Source organism: Setaria italica, chromosome III (assembly GCF_000263155.2).
Source record: "Setaria italica strain Yugu1 chromosome III, Setaria_italica_v2.0, whole genome shotgun sequence".
In the NCBI taxonomy this organism is placed as follows: domain Eukaryota; kingdom Viridiplantae; phylum Streptophyta; class Magnoliopsida; order Poales; family Poaceae; genus Setaria; species Setaria italica.
In genome coordinates, this window is record NC_028452.1 from 14,719,639 (window position 1) to 14,741,016 (window position 21,378).

General features: G+C 52.3%; 3 protein-coding genes across 3 annotated transcripts; 1 reads left to right on the plus strand and 2 right to left on the minus strand.

The window, feature by feature from the left end:
• Positions 1–6,241: 6,241 nt before the first annotated feature.
• LOC101768497 lies at positions 6,242–7,972 on the minus strand. Its single transcript, XM_004961584.4, has one exon. It carries the CDS (start codon positions 7,009–7,011, stop codon positions 6,487–6,489), a length of 525 nt encoding a protein of 174 aa, XP_004961641.1. The 5' UTR covers positions 7,012–7,972; the 3' UTR covers positions 6,242–6,486.
• Positions 7,973–9,101: 1,129 nt separating this feature from the next.
• Positions 9,102–10,602, plus strand: LOC101768896 (EID1-like F-box protein 3). Its single transcript, XM_004961585.3, has 2 exons — positions 9,102–10,317; positions 10,586–10,602. Exon 1 carries the CDS (start codon positions 9,338–9,340, stop codon positions 10,226–10,228), a length of 891 nt encoding a protein of 296 aa, XP_004961642.1. The 5' UTR covers positions 9,102–9,337; the 3' UTR covers positions 10,229–10,317; positions 10,586–10,602.
• A 2,551-nt stretch (positions 10,603–13,153) lies between these two features.
• Positions 13,154–15,150, minus strand: LOC101769306 (probable sugar phosphate/phosphate translocator At2g25520). The gene is made up of 2 exons (XM_004961586.4): positions 13,830–15,150; positions 13,154–13,496 (listed from the first exon to the last, which is right to left on the minus strand). Exon 1 carries the CDS (start codon positions 14,925–14,927, stop codon positions 13,863–13,865), a length of 1,065 nt encoding a protein of 354 aa, XP_004961643.1. The 5' UTR covers positions 14,928–15,150; the 3' UTR covers positions 13,154–13,496; positions 13,830–13,862.
• Positions 15,151–21,378: the final 6,228 nt, after the last annotated feature.

Sequence of the window (21,378 nt, forward strand, 5' to 3'; positions counted from 1 at the left end):
AGTACTCTTCACAGCGTGAGAAGCTGCACCCAAGGCGGTACCTAAGACAGTAACATCAGTCAACTCAATACTACGACTACAATATCAGTCAATTCAGCTCTCCAAGCCTTAGCGCCCCAAATCGACTTCTAGTCACAAGTCTACTTGAGTTATTCAACTCACCCAGTGGCTCGCAAAGGCGGGTCAGCAGCAACCATGAGCTAGTAAGCTCTCTGGGCCATGACGCCCTAACGTGACTTGTATCCACAAGTTTAAGCGAGTTATTTCAACTCATCCAATGATCTGCAAATGCGGATGAACGACGCAAGAAGCCAACAAGTCAACAAGAAGAGTACACAAGACTGCTCATTTTGACTACTTATCTCATATATGCATTTTTCATATTAACGAATCTTGCAGGATAAATCAATGCTTCCGCCTCAAGAAGTCGGAAAGTCAAGAGTACAACAAAAGAGCTCAACAACGACTACAAGCAACAACCTACTGGCGGTTCCAACAGAAGTCCCAAGCTTTTACAATATCACGCCAAGCGTGTCTGGACAGCCTCAGGACTACTATACACCTCGGAGCAAGAAAACTTGAGGGGTAATGAAAAGAAACAAAGGCACACACGAAAGCTACACCCATGGAACCACACCACCGTCCTCAACCAAACAGCTGGATAAAGACCATGATGCTCGCCTTTCTCCATCGGCGAGCTCCTTCGTCCTCTCATCCAGAGAGCAGGGGAAAAGCCGGGGCGGACGGTGCTTCCTTGTATGAGGATTCTTCTAGCATCGCAGTCACCGAACTCGGATCAAGGATTTGTGGAGGGACTGTGGAACCACAATACAAGGAATCTTCTAGCGCCAGGGCACTCATTGGAAGCTCGCCACCATCAAAAAGAAGAAGCCTAAGGCCAACTACTGTTATAACCAAGGCCATGCCTTTCACAAAGTCAGATGGGGCTCTATTAAAAGCCAAGAAGCCAAGCTACCATCCAAGAGTCGCCACCACACACCCGTGACTACACAGTGCTAAGCTTGCCCCACCACCTGGCACAAGTACAATACCCATGTGCAGAGCCAACCGACCAAAGTAAACGATCGCATGTGATCCACCCTGACTGCAAAACCGACAAGGTACGCATAGTACTCTCGTGTGTCCTCTCGGATACGCTCGCAATAATGCAGGCACAAAGGACAAAGGCACAGTGTTCTCGTGTGTCCTCTCGGGTACGCTCGCAATAATGCGAAGAAAATAGTATGCAGGCACAAAGGACAAAGGCACAGTGTTCTCGTGTGTCCTCTCGGGTACGCTCGCAATAATGCGAAGAAAATAGATGACTACTTCCACTGCAAGGCTATGAGTGGTAAACTACTATATACTACTCATCAGCCGAGCTCACAAGTAGCTCGTAGATACCACTCTTGCCAAGTCAGCAAAAAACAAATGCTCAACAAATTACTAAGGATCATCACGGCTGCACTAGTCAGAAACTGCAATACAATATTTCAGTTTCTCCAAAAGATCATTATTCAAAGACATAAAAATTCAAGAGCAGTTACAACCAAAAGAAATCCAGAAGACTACTGCAGGTTGATGAACTTGGCTACTTGCTCGACTATAGGGTTCAATTCTTTCAAGTACTGCTGATAAGTCTCGTCCGAGCAATCCGCAGCAACATCCTCCGCCATTGGAGACAGGTCAGCCTTGGGATAGAACGATTTGACGAATCCCAGCAGCTGCTTGGACACCTACTTGGCCATGCCTTGGACTAGGCTATTAATCTTCATCGGCGCATCCCTGACCCTCTCCAGCAGGGGACGAGGCTCTACTCCTTCTTCAGGAGGCTCCACCATGTCGGCTAGAGGTTGCACCACATCAGACCACTCCTGGAGAAGTCCTTGTTGCGCCTTGATAGTAGTCATGGCCCCAACTAGGCTGACATCACCGTTTCGGCACATCTTACACTCCTTCTCTAGATCGCGCTCTGCTTTCTCCAACCGGACTTTGAGCTCTTTGTGCTCCTTCATCAGCCTATAGTAGGCATTATTCCAGTCATTGATTGTGTTCTTCAACACAGTCTCCTAGCTTCTCAACTCTGCAAAACAGCAACGGGTAATCAGAGGACAGACCACGTACAACAGACAACTCAAAGATTGTATGCACGAGTACTCGCCCCCAACTTTATGATGCAAGGACTTGTTGCGCGCACCAATGCGGCTCTTTTCACCTTCAAACTACTGCCGCTCCACCTGGAACGACGCAACGACGCTATCATACTACTCCAAAAACTGGGCAGTCCGCCGACACTCCTCGCTAATTTCCTTCTCTAGAAGCTCGATGCGATGCGATGCGCAGCCTCGCTTTGCTCCCGCAGAAGTTGGACATTTTGGTGAGATCTCTCAAACATATCCTAAGTACAGAAAAATCAATACTCTCAACGAAAAACTAGTCACTCAAATCAAGCAAGAAGAGTACAAAAGTTAAACTCACCTTAGTATACGCCACGATACGTTGGTTCATCTCCAAGATGGAGCATATGGCCTGCGACTCCAACAGGGGGCTCTCAAAAGCCTCGATTTCCCTCCGCGGTGACGGATGCTCAGCCGCTGAATCATTCTTTGCACCGGGCACCAAGTCTAATTCCCGACTAAACGACGGCCCTGCCTCCGACGCTGTCCCTATGGCCGCTGCAACGAATCCAAGGGTGCACGCGGCCTCGAGCTCAGGGGCTTCAATACCCGCAGAGTTGAGAGGAACGATGTCCAAGACATCTAACGCAGACAGTTCTTCAACTGATGCGGCCTCAGGCAACGGTCCGGGAGCAACAGTCTGGGGGGCTGCCAGCGCTACATCCTGGAGAGAACCGATCATGTCCTACAACAACGCAGCCGCCAAGGACGTAGCGTTTGCCCCCACCGCCGACACTAAGTTCTCCTCCGTTAATTCGATGACAGGCGCGGGGGCTGGGTTCGTAGTTGAGCAGCTTTCATCATCAGCTGCAGGGCTTGTCCCTGCCGCACCAGGGTCAACACTCGAAGACGCCCTACACACAACAAAGCATAAGAACCAGAGAGCGACTACTCGATACAATTTCAGTACTCAAACACAGTCCCAGGGTACTCACTTGGTAGACCGACGAGGCACCAGAGGAGCTTTCCCCACCAAGAACATTGGCAAGGTACTAGGATTTGGTATACTTGATGGGGCAGGCAGCGGAGCTTTAGGGTTGTCGCCAATACCCACAGCAATTACTTGGGCAGCGGCAACCACGGGATTGCCACTGGTATCCATGCGCTCTCCGCCTCCGGAAATTTCGGACAGTGTAGCATCAGACACAACCTTCGGCGTCTTGACTGCTTCACTCATGTACGTCTCTATTGATCCGGCTACACTGCCGGCAGTCACCGCTACCTCCTCAATCACGCGTAGAGTAGTTGTCTCCGGAGCCATGGTCACATTACAGGCAGCCATATCTGCTGCAACAGTCCCATCGTCGATCGCTGTTTCTGCAACTTTGCCGGCATTATTGGTAGCCCTCTCCGCGGTACCAACAACCTCAATAGCAGCTGCCTCTACGGCCTCGACTACTTCACTAGTAGCCTGCAGAAGAAAGAACTTAAAGATAAGTAGTCAAAACTACACACAAAAAATACAAGAGTATTCGCCCCTCAAGGCCTTGCCCTTCCGCAAAAGTTATTACCGGCGGGGGCGCATCATGAATGCGAAGATCACGCCTAGTGCGCCTCTTGGGCACAGCAGTTTGCTACTTCTTTGGCGACGATGCCAAATCAGCATATACGACGTTGTCAGCACGGCGTCTCGACGCGACAGAAGATGACTGGTCCTTATTTGGGGACGCGGCTGCAATAAAAAGTCACCCTCATCGTCGGAATCAGAGCTGTCAATGGAATCGATCTCTTCACCCCTCCTCATCTTCCTCTTCTGAGAAATCCCCAAGCAATTGCAGTGAATGCACTGGCATTATGTTCTTTGCGTCATCCGCACCGGGGGGAGGAGGAGGCGAATAAAACACGAGTGCATCTGCCTGCACAAGAAGAAACAAGTCGGAAAACAACAGATCAAAACAATACAAGTACTCGAAGCACAATATTGATGAATACTTACTTCATTCGGCTAGTTTCGGCTGTCGAACTCTTCAACCGCTCCGAGTGCGCCCTCAAGTTCTTTGAACATCCAGCGCAGTCGGCCCCCAACCTCTTCATCAGAGACATCGGGTGACATCCGTGAGGGATCGTCGAGCCCAGAGTACTCACATGCTGGAGTCTGCCGAAACTGCAATGGTTGTTGCCGTCTTTTCAGAAAGCTGGCATCTACGACTACTCCAGTCAAACCCTGCTTCTTCAACACAGCAATCTTGGTCAACAGATGGGGTACTTGAATACTTTCAGCAGTTGTTGGTTCATCAAGCCACCGGCTGCTGTACTTTGCATGATGTCCAGTAATCTTAGGCAAAGATGGCTTGTGATCTTCAATATAAAACCACTTCTCCTTCCAACTTACATGAGATTCCACCAGCTTATACTCCAAATACAGATCCAAGTACTGCTCACGGATCTGGAAGTTGGCACCTCTAATAACCTGCATATTCTCCTGACTAGTCTGTAGCTTCAGGCGAAAAATCCTGCGGAACAGACTGAAATGGGGCGAAATCCCTACAAACGATTCGCACAAATGAACAAAGATGGAGATATGCAAAATGATGTTGGGATTGAGATGGACGAGTTGCAATGAGTAGTACTACAAGAGGCCCCGAAAAAAGTCGGAAGTCGGAATAGAAAATCCGCGCTCCACAAACTGGGCAAATATTACCATCCCATTAGGGTGCGCTTCAAACATCCAAGCATTGCCATAAGAGGACCTCCAACCCACGACCGCCTGCTCCTGTAGCAGCTTGGCGTCTACCAACTCTTGGATTTCTGCATCCTTCATGGTGGATCGCTTCCAGGCTATCGCCTGATTAGGCGGCGAGGTCTGGTTGGTTTCCCCACACTTCGGCGCCGCCAGTTCGAGCTCCTTGCCCTTCCTGGAAGTTCCTTTCTTGGAACCCTCCTTGGACACCTTTTTGGAAACCTCAAGCTTCTTCCCCATCCTGATCTTCACGAGCCGCTTCATGCGTATACGCTCGAGGGCTAAGTGAGGGGAGGCGGCGTGGGCGATTCGCAAATTGTATACGGCGGCGCTTGAGGAAAAGTTAGGGTTTTCTAAGAAAAAGGCTAACAGATGCAAATGATAGCGTAAGGGGAGGGGATAACTTTCCCTATCCCTTATAACCGCGGCAGAGTCTCTGCGGGTAATGGGATGATGTTTTCGCTAATTAGCGGCAATGACGGCCTTATCTGCGCAAGACAGATTTTTTCAAATTGGTAGAAGAAGAAAGGTCACGGTAACAGATTGAAAGACCCTTGTACCTCTCAGAACTAGTCGGGTAACGGCTCGAGGGCTGCGTATACTGTGCCCATTGGATAAAAATTTCTTTTCCTTCAAAGATCAAGACAAAAATGGAACAAATGCAGATTAACCCTTAGCCTAATTTTTCGATTCAACCTAAGGCTCGGGGACTACACCATATGGAGTGTGATTTTCATCGCACTTCCATATAAAGATTTGAAGACAGACTTCTCACAAACAATGTCAGATTAGGCTAAGAGTACCTTCCAGCCACATGACAGCACTCATGTACCCGAAGACTTGGCCACGACCAAAGTACTCGAAGAGCACCATTAACTAGTCGAGCAACATCTACAAAAGTACCTGAGGCTGTTACATTTGTCTGCAAAGTACTCGGGGGCTTGTCGAGCATACATCCATGGACCCACCAGAAGGCTTGTACGGATCCATACGAGGAGAAGTACACCGAGACATACCAGGACATGGAGACTACGATATAGGGTGGCGTAGTCTACATGGACTACCAGGAGACTAGTCATAGACAAGGAAACTACTCTTCCGAGTTAGAGTAGAACTCTGCAGTCGTATCTGACTAATACTCTTGTAAAAACAACTACCCTATAACCCTGCTCCCCCGGTATATAAGGGCGGGCAAGGACCCCCTCAAAATAGGTTCAATCCAATACAAGCAAACAACATACAGGACGTAGGGTATTACACGATCTAACGGCTCGAACCTGTATAAGTCGCATGCCTACGTACACCATCGAGCTCCTGATTTTGGTGACACCCACCAACCAAAATTATGAGCTTGCCATGGACAACCTTGATATGAACATGAGTATTATGAAACAAAGACCTAATTTCTTTCATTACAAATCGCTAATTGTACAAAAAAAACACCGACCCCAGTAGATTGAAATCACAATAGATTACACAGATACTACACAACAGCGAAAAAGGAATAGCAAAAAAGAAGAAGAAAATGAGCTGTTCAACAAAATGAACACGGGGGGCAGCAGTTACTCGCCCAAGTCAAAACCGAGTCACACACACTCGCCCACTTGACTGCCGCCTGCCTACCCCGCTCTAGCGTGAATTCCCATCGCTGCCCTCGGCCGCCGCCTCGTCGTCGCCGCCGCCGGCAGCCGTCCTGTGATCCCCCGCGTCCTCCGTCCCCGGAGGGTCCGCGCGGCGCCGGGAGGCCTTCATCAGGTGGAAGGCCACGAGCTCCGCGGTGGCGCCGGGGTTGAAGGACCCGAACTTGGGCGTTGTCTGCGCGCTGGAGAAGCCCCGCGCGTGGAACGAGAAGGACTCTCCTCCCCCGTCGCAGCCGCCCGCGGGCTCGGGCTCGTCCTCCCTACTCGCGGCCTCCACCGCCGCTGCCGCGGCAGCAGCCGCAGCGGCCGCGACTTCCGCCGCGCGGGGCACGCTCTCGAGCGCCGTGATGCGCGCCCGCGCGCGCCGCCGCTTGGGCTCCGGCCGCTCCTCCCCGCCGTGCTCCTCCTCGTCGCGGTCCGCCGGCGGGGCGCGCTTCTCGGGCGCCCCGGGAGCCTCCGCCTCCCCGGTCCGCGGAGGCGGGGGCGAGGGCCCGTCCGCTGCCTCCGCCGCCATTCGCGAGCGCCCCCGGCCGGCTCCGGATCGGGTGGATTTCCGGGACCCCGGTGGAAGGGACGGGGACGGGACGGGGGGACTCCGATCTGCGCGCCTCGCTTCGCTTGCGTGGGTGGCGAGTGGGGGCCGGTCAGATGGGTGACACGCTCACATGGCCTCTCGATCGGGGCAGGGGCTGCCTGGCGTCACGCGCGCACAAGCGAGCTACCGCTCGCGCGCTCGGCTACCCGCACTCACGCGCCGTGCGCTCGCCCACCGCGTGTTGGCGCTGCCGCAGCGTGCGAGCGGGCGCCGTCCAGACCGCACGGCCTCGCCGAGGAGGCGTTGCGAGTGGCGACGCGAGCTAGCACAAGAGGCCAAGAGGGCCTGCGGCAGCAAAGTCCAAACAAGTCTGCAACGCAGGGGTTCACTGGTTTCTTGAAGGCGGCGTACTTGTTTTACGTCAGAGCGAAGCACTCAATCGTGGAGGTGATTACGAAACAAAAAGGATCTGATGGAGGTGGTCTTGCACAGGGTTTGGTGGCAGTGTCCCAGTTGACAGTGCTAGTGAAACGTGATGAACGGAGACACCGGAGATAGGTAGGCACAGGTTTGGCCGCCGAACATGTTGATTTGCTGCTTGAATAGTGGAAGTTGCAAGTTTCCGATTCGGGGGCTCAATCAATGATGAAGCCTGCTGCTGGACTGTCGACTGGGTGGGACTTGAAGTTCGCATCGGCCCAGCAAAACCTAAGGTTTGCATTGCGAGAGTAGTGGACTAATGGGCCAGATTTCCATAGCTAATCATACCTGAAGAAAGCCAGGCCATATACACGGGCTACTAATTTTTTTCCCCAATACCAGGCTTTTTATCGGGCCGATTAAGAACTAAACTAGGCTTGATTTGGGCCAAACTAGTTGCCCCAACAAATGCATTGGACTTCTGTTGTTATACACTCCAAATGTACTCCGAACAATGGATCATCATATCCTATACTCGTACCAAACGTGGCACTTGTGCTTGTACTAGTTCACGTTCTTCCTCCCTTGCAAACCCCAGTACACCCGAAGTGAACGTACTAGCTGCAGTTTGACAGCAACGATCCATCGCCGGACGAGCACTTTCCAATCATCTTGTCCTCACCTTTCACCGAACCACCACCGGACAAGCCAAGCCTGACAGGCACCAACGTAGTACCCTGTCGCGACAAAACGCCCATCATTCGCAAAACGCTAAAGCCCTTTTCATGAGATCTCCGAATAATCTTCAAAAGTACGACGAAAAATAAAAAGGGGGACATCAGCTGAAACTAGGAAAGGCAAGCCAGTGGCCCTGGGCGTCCTCCACTGTCTACGTGTGCGGCGGAGATCGCCTCACGTTTCGGCTCCTCGGCCGATCCTGCCCCACGAAATCCTTCCCGGCCCGACCGTCGCGGCACGTGTCCCCCGGCCAATCGCTGCCCGGCACGTACCCCGCAGATATTTCCCAGCGCGCCCGCCGGCGCCACACGTGTCGCCCCCGCTCGCCCGGCCACCCCGCGGGAAACAACCCGAAGCCGATCCGGAAGATGCCCGCCGGTAGTAATTGGGTGCGGGCCGATGGCGCGGCGGCCCCCGCGAACCCGAAGCCGAGCGCCGGGGCGCAGGACACGCGTCCCCCACCCAGCGCCGCGCCGGCACGTGGCGGGCGCTCAGCGCGGTAGCCCGAGGGGGCCGGGACACGTGTCCGGGAACCTCCCGTCGGCCGTCGCCTCCTGCGACGGCAGGTCCGGTTGCGTGCCGCTGCTCAGGCGTTGAACTCGCCGAGCGATCGAGGCTCATGGGTGGTGGTGGTTTGGCGGAGTGGACTCTGGTCGGTTCAGGATCGGGACGACGGGAGACTGTTCGGGAAGCTTTTCGCCTCGTCTTGCTCAGTTCAGGGATAGCGGCACGAGTGGCCGGCGGTCACCGTCAGGCGCGCGATCGCGCAGGGATTAGCGCGTAGCGTCGCAGATATTTAGCCGGGGAAAGTGCGGGCCAGACGAACTCTAAACCGCACCGAGGCGCGCACCTAATTTACTCAGCGTTTTGAGACGCCGGGGACCGCTCCACTTGTCGCGCGGGCGCCGCGACACGACGGCACGGGCCGGGGAATCGCGCACCTGACCGCCGGAAACCGGAGGCGGGAGTATATAACCGCCTCCGCCCTGGGAAAAACTGCGGCAGGATATAATTGGCTACCGGCCGACGGCACCGACCGCGCGAGCGCCAGTTAGGCAAAGGAGCACTCGCTGGTCGGTGGTCGCTGGCGGCGGGCGCGAGCGCCGAGGCGCACGCCATCGTGTGTGGGGTTGATGGGCGCGGCGGGATGGGCGAGAGGGGCCCGACCATGAGGCGGCTGAGCGGGGCGTCGAACGGCGGCAGCGGCGGCGGCGGCAATGCGGGAGGGGGCTCCGGCGCCGCCGCCTCCGGGCAGTGGGAGGAGGGCGGCGGCAATGCGGCGCGGATCCGCGGCGTCAACTCGGGGATCATGGACGAGAAGGTGCTGGAGCTGGTGTTCCGCGCGCTCAACTGGGACCCGCAGTCGCTGTGCGTGGTGGCGCGGGTGAGCCGGCGGCTGCGCGCCGTGGCGGAGCGCGTGCTGTGGCGGGAGCTCTGCGTCTCCCGGGCGCCGCGGATGGTGGCGGCGCTGACAGGCGGCGCCCCCGCGTCGGCCCCCGCCGCCGGGCGGATCGGCGGCGGGTGGCCGGCGCTGGCGAAGCTGCTCCTCTTCTGCTGCGGCGCGGCGGGTGCGGCGGTTCCCGGCCACTTCGCGCCCGTGTCCCGCTTCTCCAAGACGTCCGGGCGGAGCTTCCTGTCGCGGCGGTGCGCGGGGGACCTGCTGTACGTGTCGGACCCCTGCGAGCACGCGGTGGCCGGCGCCGCCGACGACGTGGGCGCCTACCGCGGCGTGTTCCGCGGGTTCATGCGGTCCCGGACGCGGGCGTGGCTGGTGGGCCACCGCGCGCCGCTGGAGCCCCGGGTACGCTGCCCCTACTGCGGCGCGCGCGTCTGGAGCATGACGGCCGCGGGGCTCGCCCCGCGGAGCGCGTCGCGGCGGCTCGGCGCCAACGAGGGCCAGCTCGAGTACTTCGTCTGCGTCAGCGGCCACCTCCACGGCAGCTGCTGGCTCGCGCGCCTCTCCGACAGCGACGGCGCCGGGCACGGCGGCTCCGACGCCGACGACGCGTCCGCCGACGAGGACGAAGACAAGCTGTGACTGACCCGCCGGCCGCCGGCCGCGACGGATTCGAGCTGTACATATAGTTAGCCTAGCCTAGCAATTTTTTCTACTTCCCCTTTTGAGATTTAGCCCTTGTTTACTTTGTGAATTTGGGAGGTGCCAAATTACTGTAGCAACACTGTAGCGTTTCGTTTGTATTTGTGAATTATTGTCCAAATATTGACTAATTAGGCTCAAAAGATTCGTCTCGCAAAGTACAATAAAACTGTGCAATTAGTTTTTGATTTCGTCTACATTTAGTACTCCATGCATGTACCGCAAGTTTGATGTGATGGGGAATCTTCTTTTTGCATAGTGCCAAAGTTGGGAGTTTTGTAGGAAGTGAACAAGGGCTTACTCCCTTCCATTCATCTTGTAGATGCAGTGGCTTGTTTCAGCCTGGCGCTGTTGCATTGCCCATTGCATCTCTGTGTTGCCTGATGTGATGCCACCGGGTCAGACAGGCACCGAGGCACGCGAGTCGCGAGCCAGCCTTGCAGCTAGCGGCGGCGCGCTCCGTGCTCTCGACACCGTGGTCTGCTTCGGTGTGTCACATGGGCCATGGCAGAATCTTTAAACCGGCAGTGGACTTGGTCTGCGTGCGGCGGTGCAAGCTCAATTCCGCTTTCTTTTTTCTGATGCCATGCCTCGTTGCCTTTCTCTTCGAGACGACCGATCTGACTCCTCCGCGGAGCCCAATTGATGCGTTCCCCCGCGGAGCCGAATTGATGCGTTTATGGGCGCTTCGCCGCAGCGTTCCGGTGATGGTCCTCCTGCTGGCAGCTGGACAGCTGCTCGCCAGAGCGTGCCCATCCCGGCGACGCCATTAGCCCTTGCTCCGAATGGTCCCGTCCGGCCGTGGCACACGATGCTTTCCCGTGGCTGCGACGGACTGACCGCTGACGGACGGGTCACGGATGGGGAGGCTCCCGTCCCGGCCTTGGACGGAGGCCCCCCGCCGCGGCTGCAATCCCGTATCCAGATTTTCAGAACCATGAGCCCAGTACCAGCTCGCAGTTTCCATTTGTGTTCCTAAAAAAAATTGAGAGAATATTGTAATCGTGCAGGCTGCAGACAGCTGTTGTGGATCTTAGGGGTGTTTGGATCCTGGAGCAAAAGTTTAGTCCGTGTCACGTCGGATATTCGGATGCTAATTAGGAAGACTAAATATGAGCTAATTGCAGAACCCCTAGGCTAAATCGCGAGATAAATCTATTAAGCCTAATTAATCCATTATTAATGAATGTTTACTGTAGCACCATATTGTCAAATTATGGACTAATTAGATTTAATAGATTCGTCTCGCGATTTAGCCTAGGGGTTATGAAATTGATTTTGTAATTAGTCTATATTTAATACTCCTAATTACTATCAAACATTCGATGTGACGGGGTAAAATTTTAGCACGTAGGGACGGTACAAATGCAGTACAAGCTGTAAGAGCGTTTTTCTTGTGTATTTATGACATTGCACAGCACCCGTGTATGTCTATGTATAGAAACGACCTATAATTTCCAACGAACGGTCTTAGAACGGTCCTAAGGAAGGTTGCTGACAGTAGCCAGAGTCCGGCTCACTTGAGATTTGAGGCTGACCGGTCCTAAGGAAGGTTGCTGACAGTAGCCAGAGTCCGGCTCACTTGAGATTTGAGGCTTTAACCAAACACCCGGCCAAGAGGTGCATGTTGGTCGTTGCCTTGTGTTCGAAGCGATAATGCTTCGCATAACCCACTATAGCTCTACATGGTCCTGCTCCATGTGCATCAACGAGGAACGACAAAAATGCAAAATCATCAGGACTTGCGTAGTGTTGCAACAACTGAGCAAAGCAATCTGATCGATTCTAAGAAACGTTTGAGCTCTGAAAGCAACAAACAATGGCCCAAATTCAAAGACCATCTGTTCGAGTTAATAAAACGTAACGTTTAAAATAAAAAAATCTTATTCTGGCAGCTCGTAGATATCGCTCCAACAACTATTTTAATGTCCTATCACTCGCGCGTAATCCCAAATTCTGAAATCAACACAGGGCAATCACCATGAGCACAGCTCCTGACCCCAACCAGAAAAAAGAGAGCCCAATCTTGTTTCAGGTAAATGTTGTAACGCAAATGTTCAACGGTTTTCATTGTTTCTGGTTCAACAAACTGATTTGCCACACCAATTAAGGAGGTACTAATGCAAATCCCAACGAACATATTCAACAGCTCAAGGTCAGTGTCCAGGACAAACAACTCAACAAGCAACAGATTGCTTTAGCAACTTAACCCTGCCATAAGCTGCCACTCGAGCAACTAAATACACTCAACTAAACACATACTGATAAAAGATGCGAGTACGTGATAACCTTGCTGTCACAGGATTTGAAGCAACTATGATTCTAGGCAACATTTGTAATGAAGACCCAACCACTCTGCACCTAATTTCAGCTTGGATTGAAAGCTTAAGCTGCTAAAACTATGGAAAGAGGGGGTACAACAAACCAATCGGGACCAAAATGTCCATGTCATGTTCACCAATCAAGCTAGCTCTATCATCAGTGGGCCAAAATGCAAAATGAATGCTTTACAATGCTCGATCTCAACAAGCAAGGGAAATCAATGAGCTTTGATATCCAACCTAGTTCTATCAAAGAGCAAGCAAAAGTAATGGGCAACAATCCCCAACCCCATGACATGACTCTGAATGGCATGCTGCAGCAAGTTGGTGAGGCTAACTGTTGCATGCCTAAAGCAAACACTCTTAAAGGCAATGTAACATACTAAGATGTAACATGCATATGAAAATAGATACAGTAATCCTATCAATGTAACCATCTGCATTGTATAGAGAATAATGCACCTTAATTGTGAAAAAGGGCACTTACCATCAGTAAACATGATCCGTACAAAACGCCAAATCACAAAATTTCAACAGAGAAAGATGTGAAGTGTAGAGTACAGTAAGCTCATTATATATAGAAAATAACCACCAAATTACCAATCTGCAGCAGTACATCTTTAGTCGCTAAGCTACTTAGAACAAATAAATTTAGGCAATGGGCAAGAGAGAGGTAGCAAGGCATGCCTTTCTGTGGAACAAAAACAGCTAAATAAATAACAGGGTAAAGCTCTCCAGGAAGCAGGTGCATATTTCCTAATCCAATAAATACTTCTGATTCGTTCTTCATATCCAACTAAAGTTAAAGAAGTGCAAGAATCTGGCATACACCTTCATGAAAGCAACCGTAGACCAAACTACAGCCTTTGCACCTTGCACCATATCCCCTGCACAATATACCATCATAATCAGAATACAAGATAACCGAGCAGAACAACAAATTTCAAAGAGATATTAGTTTCAAACTAGCGGTAACATATTCAGGCAACAATTTTTGCAGCATTTGATTTCATTAGTTGCAGCAAAAACATGCATTTAATTTCACAAGGTCCACAATGCAAGATTGAAGTTTTGTTGCAACAAAATATATCTCACACATATAATCTGCTGCAAAAATCACATCTTTCTCAAAATGACCTCTTCTACCACAATTCAAGCAAGAACAAACACTTCTTTCACATGCAATAGACAGTGATAACACAAATGGATCAAGAACCAACCAATATGGGGAAGCCAGTATCAGATCTGGCACTCTAAGCCTGGTTGTCACTCTTGCGATCACCGTGCCCATCGCGCTCCTGCAACAGCGAACCAGCCTCCTCGTCAGCCTGCGCGGCCTTCTTCTGCGCCTCCTTGGCCTTGAGCGCTTGCAGCTTGACGTGGTTATAGTAGGCCACCCCAAGGAAAGCGATCCCGTAGCCAAACAGGTTGATCGGGGTGACTGTGTCCCGGATCACCGACCATGAGAAGGCAATCAGCAGCCAGTCCTTGACTACTCCGGCGACGTTCATGGTCAGCGCGGAGGTCTTGCCAACGAGCAGGAAGACGGCAAGGTTAAGCGCGAAGGCGCACAGCGAGTTGGTCCCGAAGATGAAGAAATCTGGCTGGAAAGTTCCCACGGCGCGCAGCCTGGGCAGCTCGACGAAAGCCCAGGGCACGACGAGGAAGCAGAGGCAGCACGGCGCGACGTAGTACAGCGAGGTGATGGGGTTGAGCGAGATGCCCTTGGATGTGAGCAGGATCTGGATGAGCACGAGCCGCGTGGCCTCGAAGGCGACGGCGGCCAGCTGCAGCGCGACGCCGCGCAGGTCGAAGCGCGCCTCGCCGTAGGCAGCGATGGCGACGCCAAAGGAGATGGACAGCATGTTGAGCATGGAGGAGGACCGGAAGGTCTCCTTCTTGAAGAGCACCCCGATGGAATATACGGCGACGGGCATAAGCGCCTTGAGCATCTGGATGAAGGACACGGAGAGGTAGATGTACGCGGAGTTGGAGAACCAGAGGGACATGGCGTAGAGCGCGCCGATGGGGACGACGGAGGAGGTGTAGAGCTGCGGGGTCATGGCGGGGGAGGTGGGGAGGTCGACGACGCGGAGGACGCGGACGAGCGCGACGGCGAGGGAGGAGCAGAAGGCCATGTGCACCATGGTGAGCGAGATGGGGAAGGGCCAGTTGTACATCTTGGGGTCGAGGATGTACTTGTTGTAGACGATGACGGAGAAGGAGAGGAAGATCCACACCGCGACGTAGCAGTAGGAGAGGAGCACCTTCCGGAGCACCGACTCCGACATGCCGCCGCCGCCGCCGTCCCGCCCCATGCCGCCGCCGCCGCCTCCCTGCTGGGCCCCCGCACGCGGTGGTGGTGGGAGGGAGGAGGCAGGAGGAGGAAGGAGGAGGTGGTGGTGGGCGGAGGAGGTGGTGGTGGCGGCGGCGGATCTGGATCCGGGGGTGGCGAGGGTTGGGTTGTGAAGGCGCGGCGCGAGGGGGGGAAGAAGGGCCGGGAGTGGGGAGGTGCTGGAGGAGGAGGCGGATCTGAGGATTTGGGGAAGAGGTGGGGGATGGGCCGGGGGGTTTAGGTGGGGGAGCGTGGACTGGGCGCGGTGGCCACGTGGAAAAATCGCTTCGTGTTCGCATGTAGCATGTTCGGTGGGGGATGTTCACTTCTTTTGCCCTTTTTTAACAAGGGAAAGAGCGATTTAGGACTCGGTTTGCGCCCAAATTCTAATCAAGGGCTTTGACTTGTCTTTCGCTTGCTCTCGCTCTTTTCTCGTAATAAAAATATATAATTTTCTGGTGGATCGGTTAACATCGTGCAACGTGAGCTACTCAAGGTAGTGCACAAGTGCTTCGTACAAGTGGCTGACCAATTCCAAATTCGGCTGATTTAGGTTTTGCTTGCCGGGGAAAAAATTGAAAAAAAAAATCGTAAATTTGCCACCACTTCTAAACCAGAGGCTTATTGCAAATTTCAAAAATGCTACTAGAACAGTCACTCGAGTGCGTTCCTTTTTTTTTAACGAACCAGCTGACTCGAGTGCATTCTTGCGACAAACAACCATTAGGAGAGTGTTAATCGTATAGATTGGTGATTGAGCATATATCAATTTCTGCCAAAAAATAAAGGCCGCCTTACTGCTTCATGAAGCAATTAGCAGGGGAGTAAACTTTTCAAAAATAAATTGCAGGGAGTAAAAACTTGCTTAGGTTTCCTTAAGATCGCCAAACTTGGTAGATCCATTGCTCAGAAGTCGGAAAGATCTTGGCATGTCGACCTACGGCGTGACTTCATTCTACACGTATGCTCAGTAAAGGGAGGCATTCGCGTGCATCTCAGGATTTCCAAAGGGGAGAACCAAAAAGGACCTTTGCTCATATTGCTCAGACGGGTGTCCCAAAAAAATCCATCTTTTGGTAGTCAATCCTGGTGGTGTAAACTGCAATGGAAATAACAGTACAAGTGCCATCTACCCGTTCGCTGCAAGATTGTAGCTTGCTTGTGCGCCTCTATTGTCTAGTGACCGTGACAGGCCAGGCCTCGAAAGGCTTCCACATGCGCTCACCTTCTTGGATCATACCACCATGTCGCGTGCGCACATGTTAGAACCGGTCTGGCCCAGTCACGCAAGAGGAACACGATGGTAAAGAAATTTTCCTTGCTCCGTGTTGCTAGTGCAATTTTCCTTGCACACGACAGGGTCCCTGCAGAGAGCAACGACGCGTCGGTCAGTCGGTGGATCTATTCGCTTATTCTAGGGCAATTTCCCCTCTGATGAGTTTTAAACTGTTTTTTCCCCCCTCTCTGATTAGCGGCGAGCATGAATGCCCGGACTGCCAATCGCGCTGGCTTGGATGCATTAGGCGACTCGTTCGCAATAACGACAGCAACCAGTCGTGTATATCAATAATTGGGGGGAAAAAGAAACCTAACAAGTCGTATCAACTGACCTAACTAGGACCTTGTTTAGTTCCCAATTTGAGAGTGGCAAAATTGACATTTTGCTATAAATGCACAACTGTAGCGTTTCGTTTGTATTTGTGAATTACTGTCCAAATATTGACTAATTAGGCTCAAAAGATTCGTCTCGCAAAGTACAACAAAACTGTGCAATTAGTTTTTGATTTCGTCACATTTAGTACTCCATGCATGTACCGCAAGTTTGATGTGATGGAGAATTTTCTCTTTGCATAGTGTCAGAGTTTGGAAGGAAGAGATCGAAAGCTGCGTACCCGCGTGTCCTGGACTGTCAAGCCTCGGTCAGACCTTTCTCCTTTGCCCGTAGAAACGAAGCTTCATGCCGCGGGTACGAAAAGCTCCCCATAACTCTACCCGAGTAGACCATGCTACAGTACTGCCCCGGTACGATGGACGTGCGTGCGAACTCTTGTATTGCTACCACGCTGACATCATCATGACGTTGCAGAGAGAGAGAGAGAGAGAGAGAGAGAGAGAGAGAGAGAGAGAGTACCGAAGGGAGGAAAGGGTACGTCTAGTTCGAAAAAAAGAAAGGGTACGTCACCGGAAACATATCCCCGCGGCGCACCGGCTCGGCGGCCTGGATTCCTTCCGTGGAGCCGTCATGTTCCGCGGGACCATCCCTCTCCTCCTCCCCGGGCATCCGGGCAACAGGGGAAAGGAAACAAAGCGCTTTGACAGGTTCCGTCGAGGAAAAGCACGGGGGAGGGCTCGCGGCCTCGCGCCGTGCGGCATACTCGCCGCCGGATATTCTGGTTCTGGTGGAGGGCGACCCGCCAACGTCCACCCCGGCCGCTAGCTAGCTCACCTAAACACCACGCGCGGCGAGCACCACCTGCTCGCCGTGTCGTCACGTCACCGGCGGCCGCGGCCCGACGCGCCGATGTTACGGTCGGACCGTCCGACCGGCACCGTTGCAGCAGCAGCTACTCGCACCGCGACCCAACGGTGTGTGGGAAACCGATGCCGGTGGCGGTCCCGCCGTGGAAGTTTGCCGCCGCCGGCGCGCGGCAACGGCAAGGGCGGCGAAGACGACGACCGTGTCGCGGCGCGCGCGCGCACGCTTAACGAGTCAATGGGGCCTGCCACTAAATCCCACAATAGTTGGGTGCGGTTCGGTGGGGTGGCCCGGTCATGGGAGGGACTAGGGAGCGTGGACCGGACCTCGCCGCGGTGCTGACGGAGACGTCGCGATCGCGACCGCGGTCCTCTAGCCGATATTTTTTTGTCCTCGCGCGTTCGTTCGCGGCACTCAAACAGACAGTCCACTGTTGCATTGCGGCCATCAAACGTCAAACAGACAGCCAGCCGTCTTTGGGCACGGGCCAGGAGCACGCAATTCGACGAAAGAATGTCTCGGATTTTTCTGGGCTGGGCTGCACTAACAGCGAGGAGGATGGAGCTTGGGCCTTGAGTTGTGCCTTGTGCGGCCCGCCCGCATGCAGGGGAAGCGTTTGGTTGGGCTAAAGCGTAAAGCGTTCGTGCTCGTAGGCCCATCTTGTGTGTACGGTGTACCACGTGTTCAGGGAGAAGAGAACGAATATGCTCCTCTGACTCTCTGAGTCCTGAACGCCAAATAGGCATCGCGATGGCCGACCAAATTTCTAGAGAAATACATTAACATCTTCAATTACAAATAAATTTATTAACGGATGTAATGCGACTAATTTAATTTTATAGATACATACCAGTGTATTTTTCAGTTAACTTGATTAAAATTAGAGATTTTGATATATGTCAAAACTAATGAAATGAATTACGTCTTGGAACAGGAGGAGTAATTTCAAAGGAGAACGGATTGTTCTCAGAATCTGCTGGAAGAAAAGATGAAAACACTTTCCTATGCTGATTTTTCATTTTTCAGTGGTATTATTGTATTGATTCTCTGGACGGAAATAGTAACCGGCCGTATGCACTTACATTACATACGATCAAGACATCGAGGTAACGTTAAGGCAGAAATTCCTTTACCATCCAATCCACTGATGCGTCATCATGTACATATGATGCAAGAAACTGAGCTGTTACACGACTGCACTCTGCACTAACTTGACTTCATACCATCTACTCTCTAGTATCTACGATGACTTCAATTTCTAAACCATCTTAAAACTAAGAAGACAAACTAGCTGGAGTATCAGCAGATAATCTCGACGAAACTATCTACGGTGTAGCAGGCGTCATCGGCGGCATTATCGGCGGCACCTGGTTTGCTGTCAAATACACACGCATATCATCAGGTCAATCGATCGTTATCTCCTTGCAAGGACATATAGAATCTGTTGAAAATTAAACAACAATGCAAGATGTTACGGTAACTTACAGTTGCACATGAAAAGGGTTTGGATCGGCAGCACGGTGCCGCAGGCGAGCGGGAGGACGTTCATGCGGAGGGGGTCGACGGGCTTTGGGAGGAACTGGTTCAGGCCGCCGTTCATGCCGTGGCAGAGGCAGATGGGCGCGTCCCTGATGATGGTCTTGAGCCCGTCGCAGCACTCGCCGGGGGGCGTCAGCACGGTCATGTTGGTGAGATAGTCCGTGCACGGCATCATGGCCGATAGCGGCGTCATGCACTCCGCCGGTGCCGGCGGCGAAGGCGAAGTCCTCGGCAAGATGCCGCCCAGGACGCCGCCTTGCTGGGGTGGAGACCCCGGCGGCGGCAGCAGCGGCTGGATCATGCCGATGATGCTGCCCAGCGGCGGGAAGAGCAGGCCGAGGATGGCGGGCAGCAGCCCCGGAGGGAGCTGGCCGGCAGCGACGCCGGGCAGGGTCGGCGCACTTGGCACGCCACCGTCAGCTTGGGCGGCCACCTTCTCTGCTTCGAGGCTTGTGGACGCCGGCTTGGATCCTTGCTGGGCTTGGACCCTCGCCGCTTCCGAGGGCTGCAGCGCCGCCGCCGCCACGGTGAAGGCGAGGAACAGGGCGACGAGCTTGGGCGACGCCATCTCTTCTCTTGGTGATGGAATTGGAGGTCTTGGAAGTTGGGACTTGGGAGCTAGGAAGATTCTATGGCGCTTTGCGTGATTGTTGTGGATGGCGATGTGGGTTTGTCCTTCAATTTATAGTGCTAACAGCGTCGAGATAAAGCATTCAGACATTTCCTGTAATAAGATTGGACTCTTATCCTCTACCTATGCTTCTGATTGATTGATTAAAACGAGCCGAGGAGTGTGAGGCTCTGTCTCTAGTTTCTTTTGTCTGTACGACGATGAAGCCTGCTTGGAGTCGGCAGTCCTGTTCATCCGAAGCACATAAAATATGTAAACTTTTTTTTTGTTACAGATAAAGCTGGAGGTGATGTAACGATCTACTGTACTATAACTAATCCAGATAAGCACTGCCTGTCCGTGTTAATCGCGAGTTCGAAAGTACGGTGAAATGTACCGGACTGTAGAGTCCTGAACCGCAAATACGTTTCCGCGCAAGTAGTTCAGACATTGCAAGATTGCAGGGCAGGAGCCCGATGTTTCTCAAATTCAGAGCCCGATGCTCGATTTGAAACGATGTTGGCGTCGATATGTCTAAGCTTGAAGCTTGATGTAATGAGATATGTCTCGTTTTGGTGGATCATCCTGGACACTCCGTTCTGCCTTGTACTCACAAAGATTGGGTTTTACAATACTCTTATCTAGTAAAAGAAACTAGCAGGGGCCGCGCAAATAGCGCGGATAGATTACATTTTAAATGTTTAAATAGGTAAACATTTAAAACTGTTTATCTGTATATTTGCATATCAAGTATTTTACATTAACTATTTTTTGTATTTTTTTGGCTCATTAAAAAATCAAAAGATTTCTAAAACATAATAAACAATGGGTTTTGTATAAATTTAAAAGAATTCAGATAACTTCACCATTTTGCATGTTGCGGAGGTGCAGACCAATGAACTTAAAAACAGCAGTTATTGTGCTGTTGAGCTTGCATTTGTAATTTTATTTGTCTAGTATTTTTTTCTTCTAATTAATATAACATGCAAATCTTCTATAGGTCAGTTAAAATAGGTGCTCACCTCCATTGTAGTAACTACCACACGTCAAAAGTCTTGTTCATTCCAGATCCTATACTTGTGCCCTTCTTCTAGTTATCCTCCCACAAACAGGACGGCATGTCCATATATACAAACACGTGCTCATTCTTCTGTGCACGAATGACAACAATCGTGCGCCGGCATGTCACTCCAGCATTTGCACTATTTAATGTATTTTTGGCGGGTGGAGCACGGGAGCACTTCACTTCAAGACGTGTCTGTATTTGTCATGTCATCAATACTTAAGATTTTCAACCTGCTGAGCGAGTAGATTTTCATGTACTTAAGATGAAAACAAACCAAAGTCTATGGATACTTTTTTGTCTGTTGAGACTTCCGCTCAATTTATCACAAATCTATTCTTATCCTTGCTCCTCTTACAAAAGTTTACCACGCCATCACCTCAGCTTCGCTAATCTGGACCTAGCTCCCTCCCTAGTTCGCTAAACTGCTTTGATCTATCCGGCCGGAGGCTCGGTATCTTGTCCCGGTTGTTAGCGAGGGATATATGACGACCTCAATCTTCTTAGGTCAGCAGTCAGCGCGCAAGGGTGGCCATGGCCTGACCGTTTCTGTATCTATCTGCCGTCACCTTGTGATTCTCCGATCGTCACCATGCCCTGAGTGACGGTGTTCGATTTTTGCTTGATTTGCAACTGATCGATGTGCCGCAGCCGAAGTCTCACCTTGCCCTTGTATGCTTGGCCAGATTGTTTTGCCGTGGTCGACGACGCTAGTCCACTTTTGTAACATCCCACATATTCTCTCA

Coding starts and splice junctions, on each gene's coding strand:
- LOC101768497 (XM_004961584.4), bottom strand. CDS start 7,011: ATGGCGGCGGAGGCAGCGGACGGGCCCTCGCCCCCGCCTCCGCGGACC.
- LOC101768896 (XM_004961585.3), top strand. CDS start 9,338: ATGGGCGAGAGGGGCCCGACCATGAGGCGGCTGAGCGGGGCGTCGAAC.
- LOC101769306 (XM_004961586.4), bottom strand. CDS start 14,927: ATGGGGCGGGACGGCGGCGGCGGCGGCATGTCGGAGTCGGTGCTCCGG.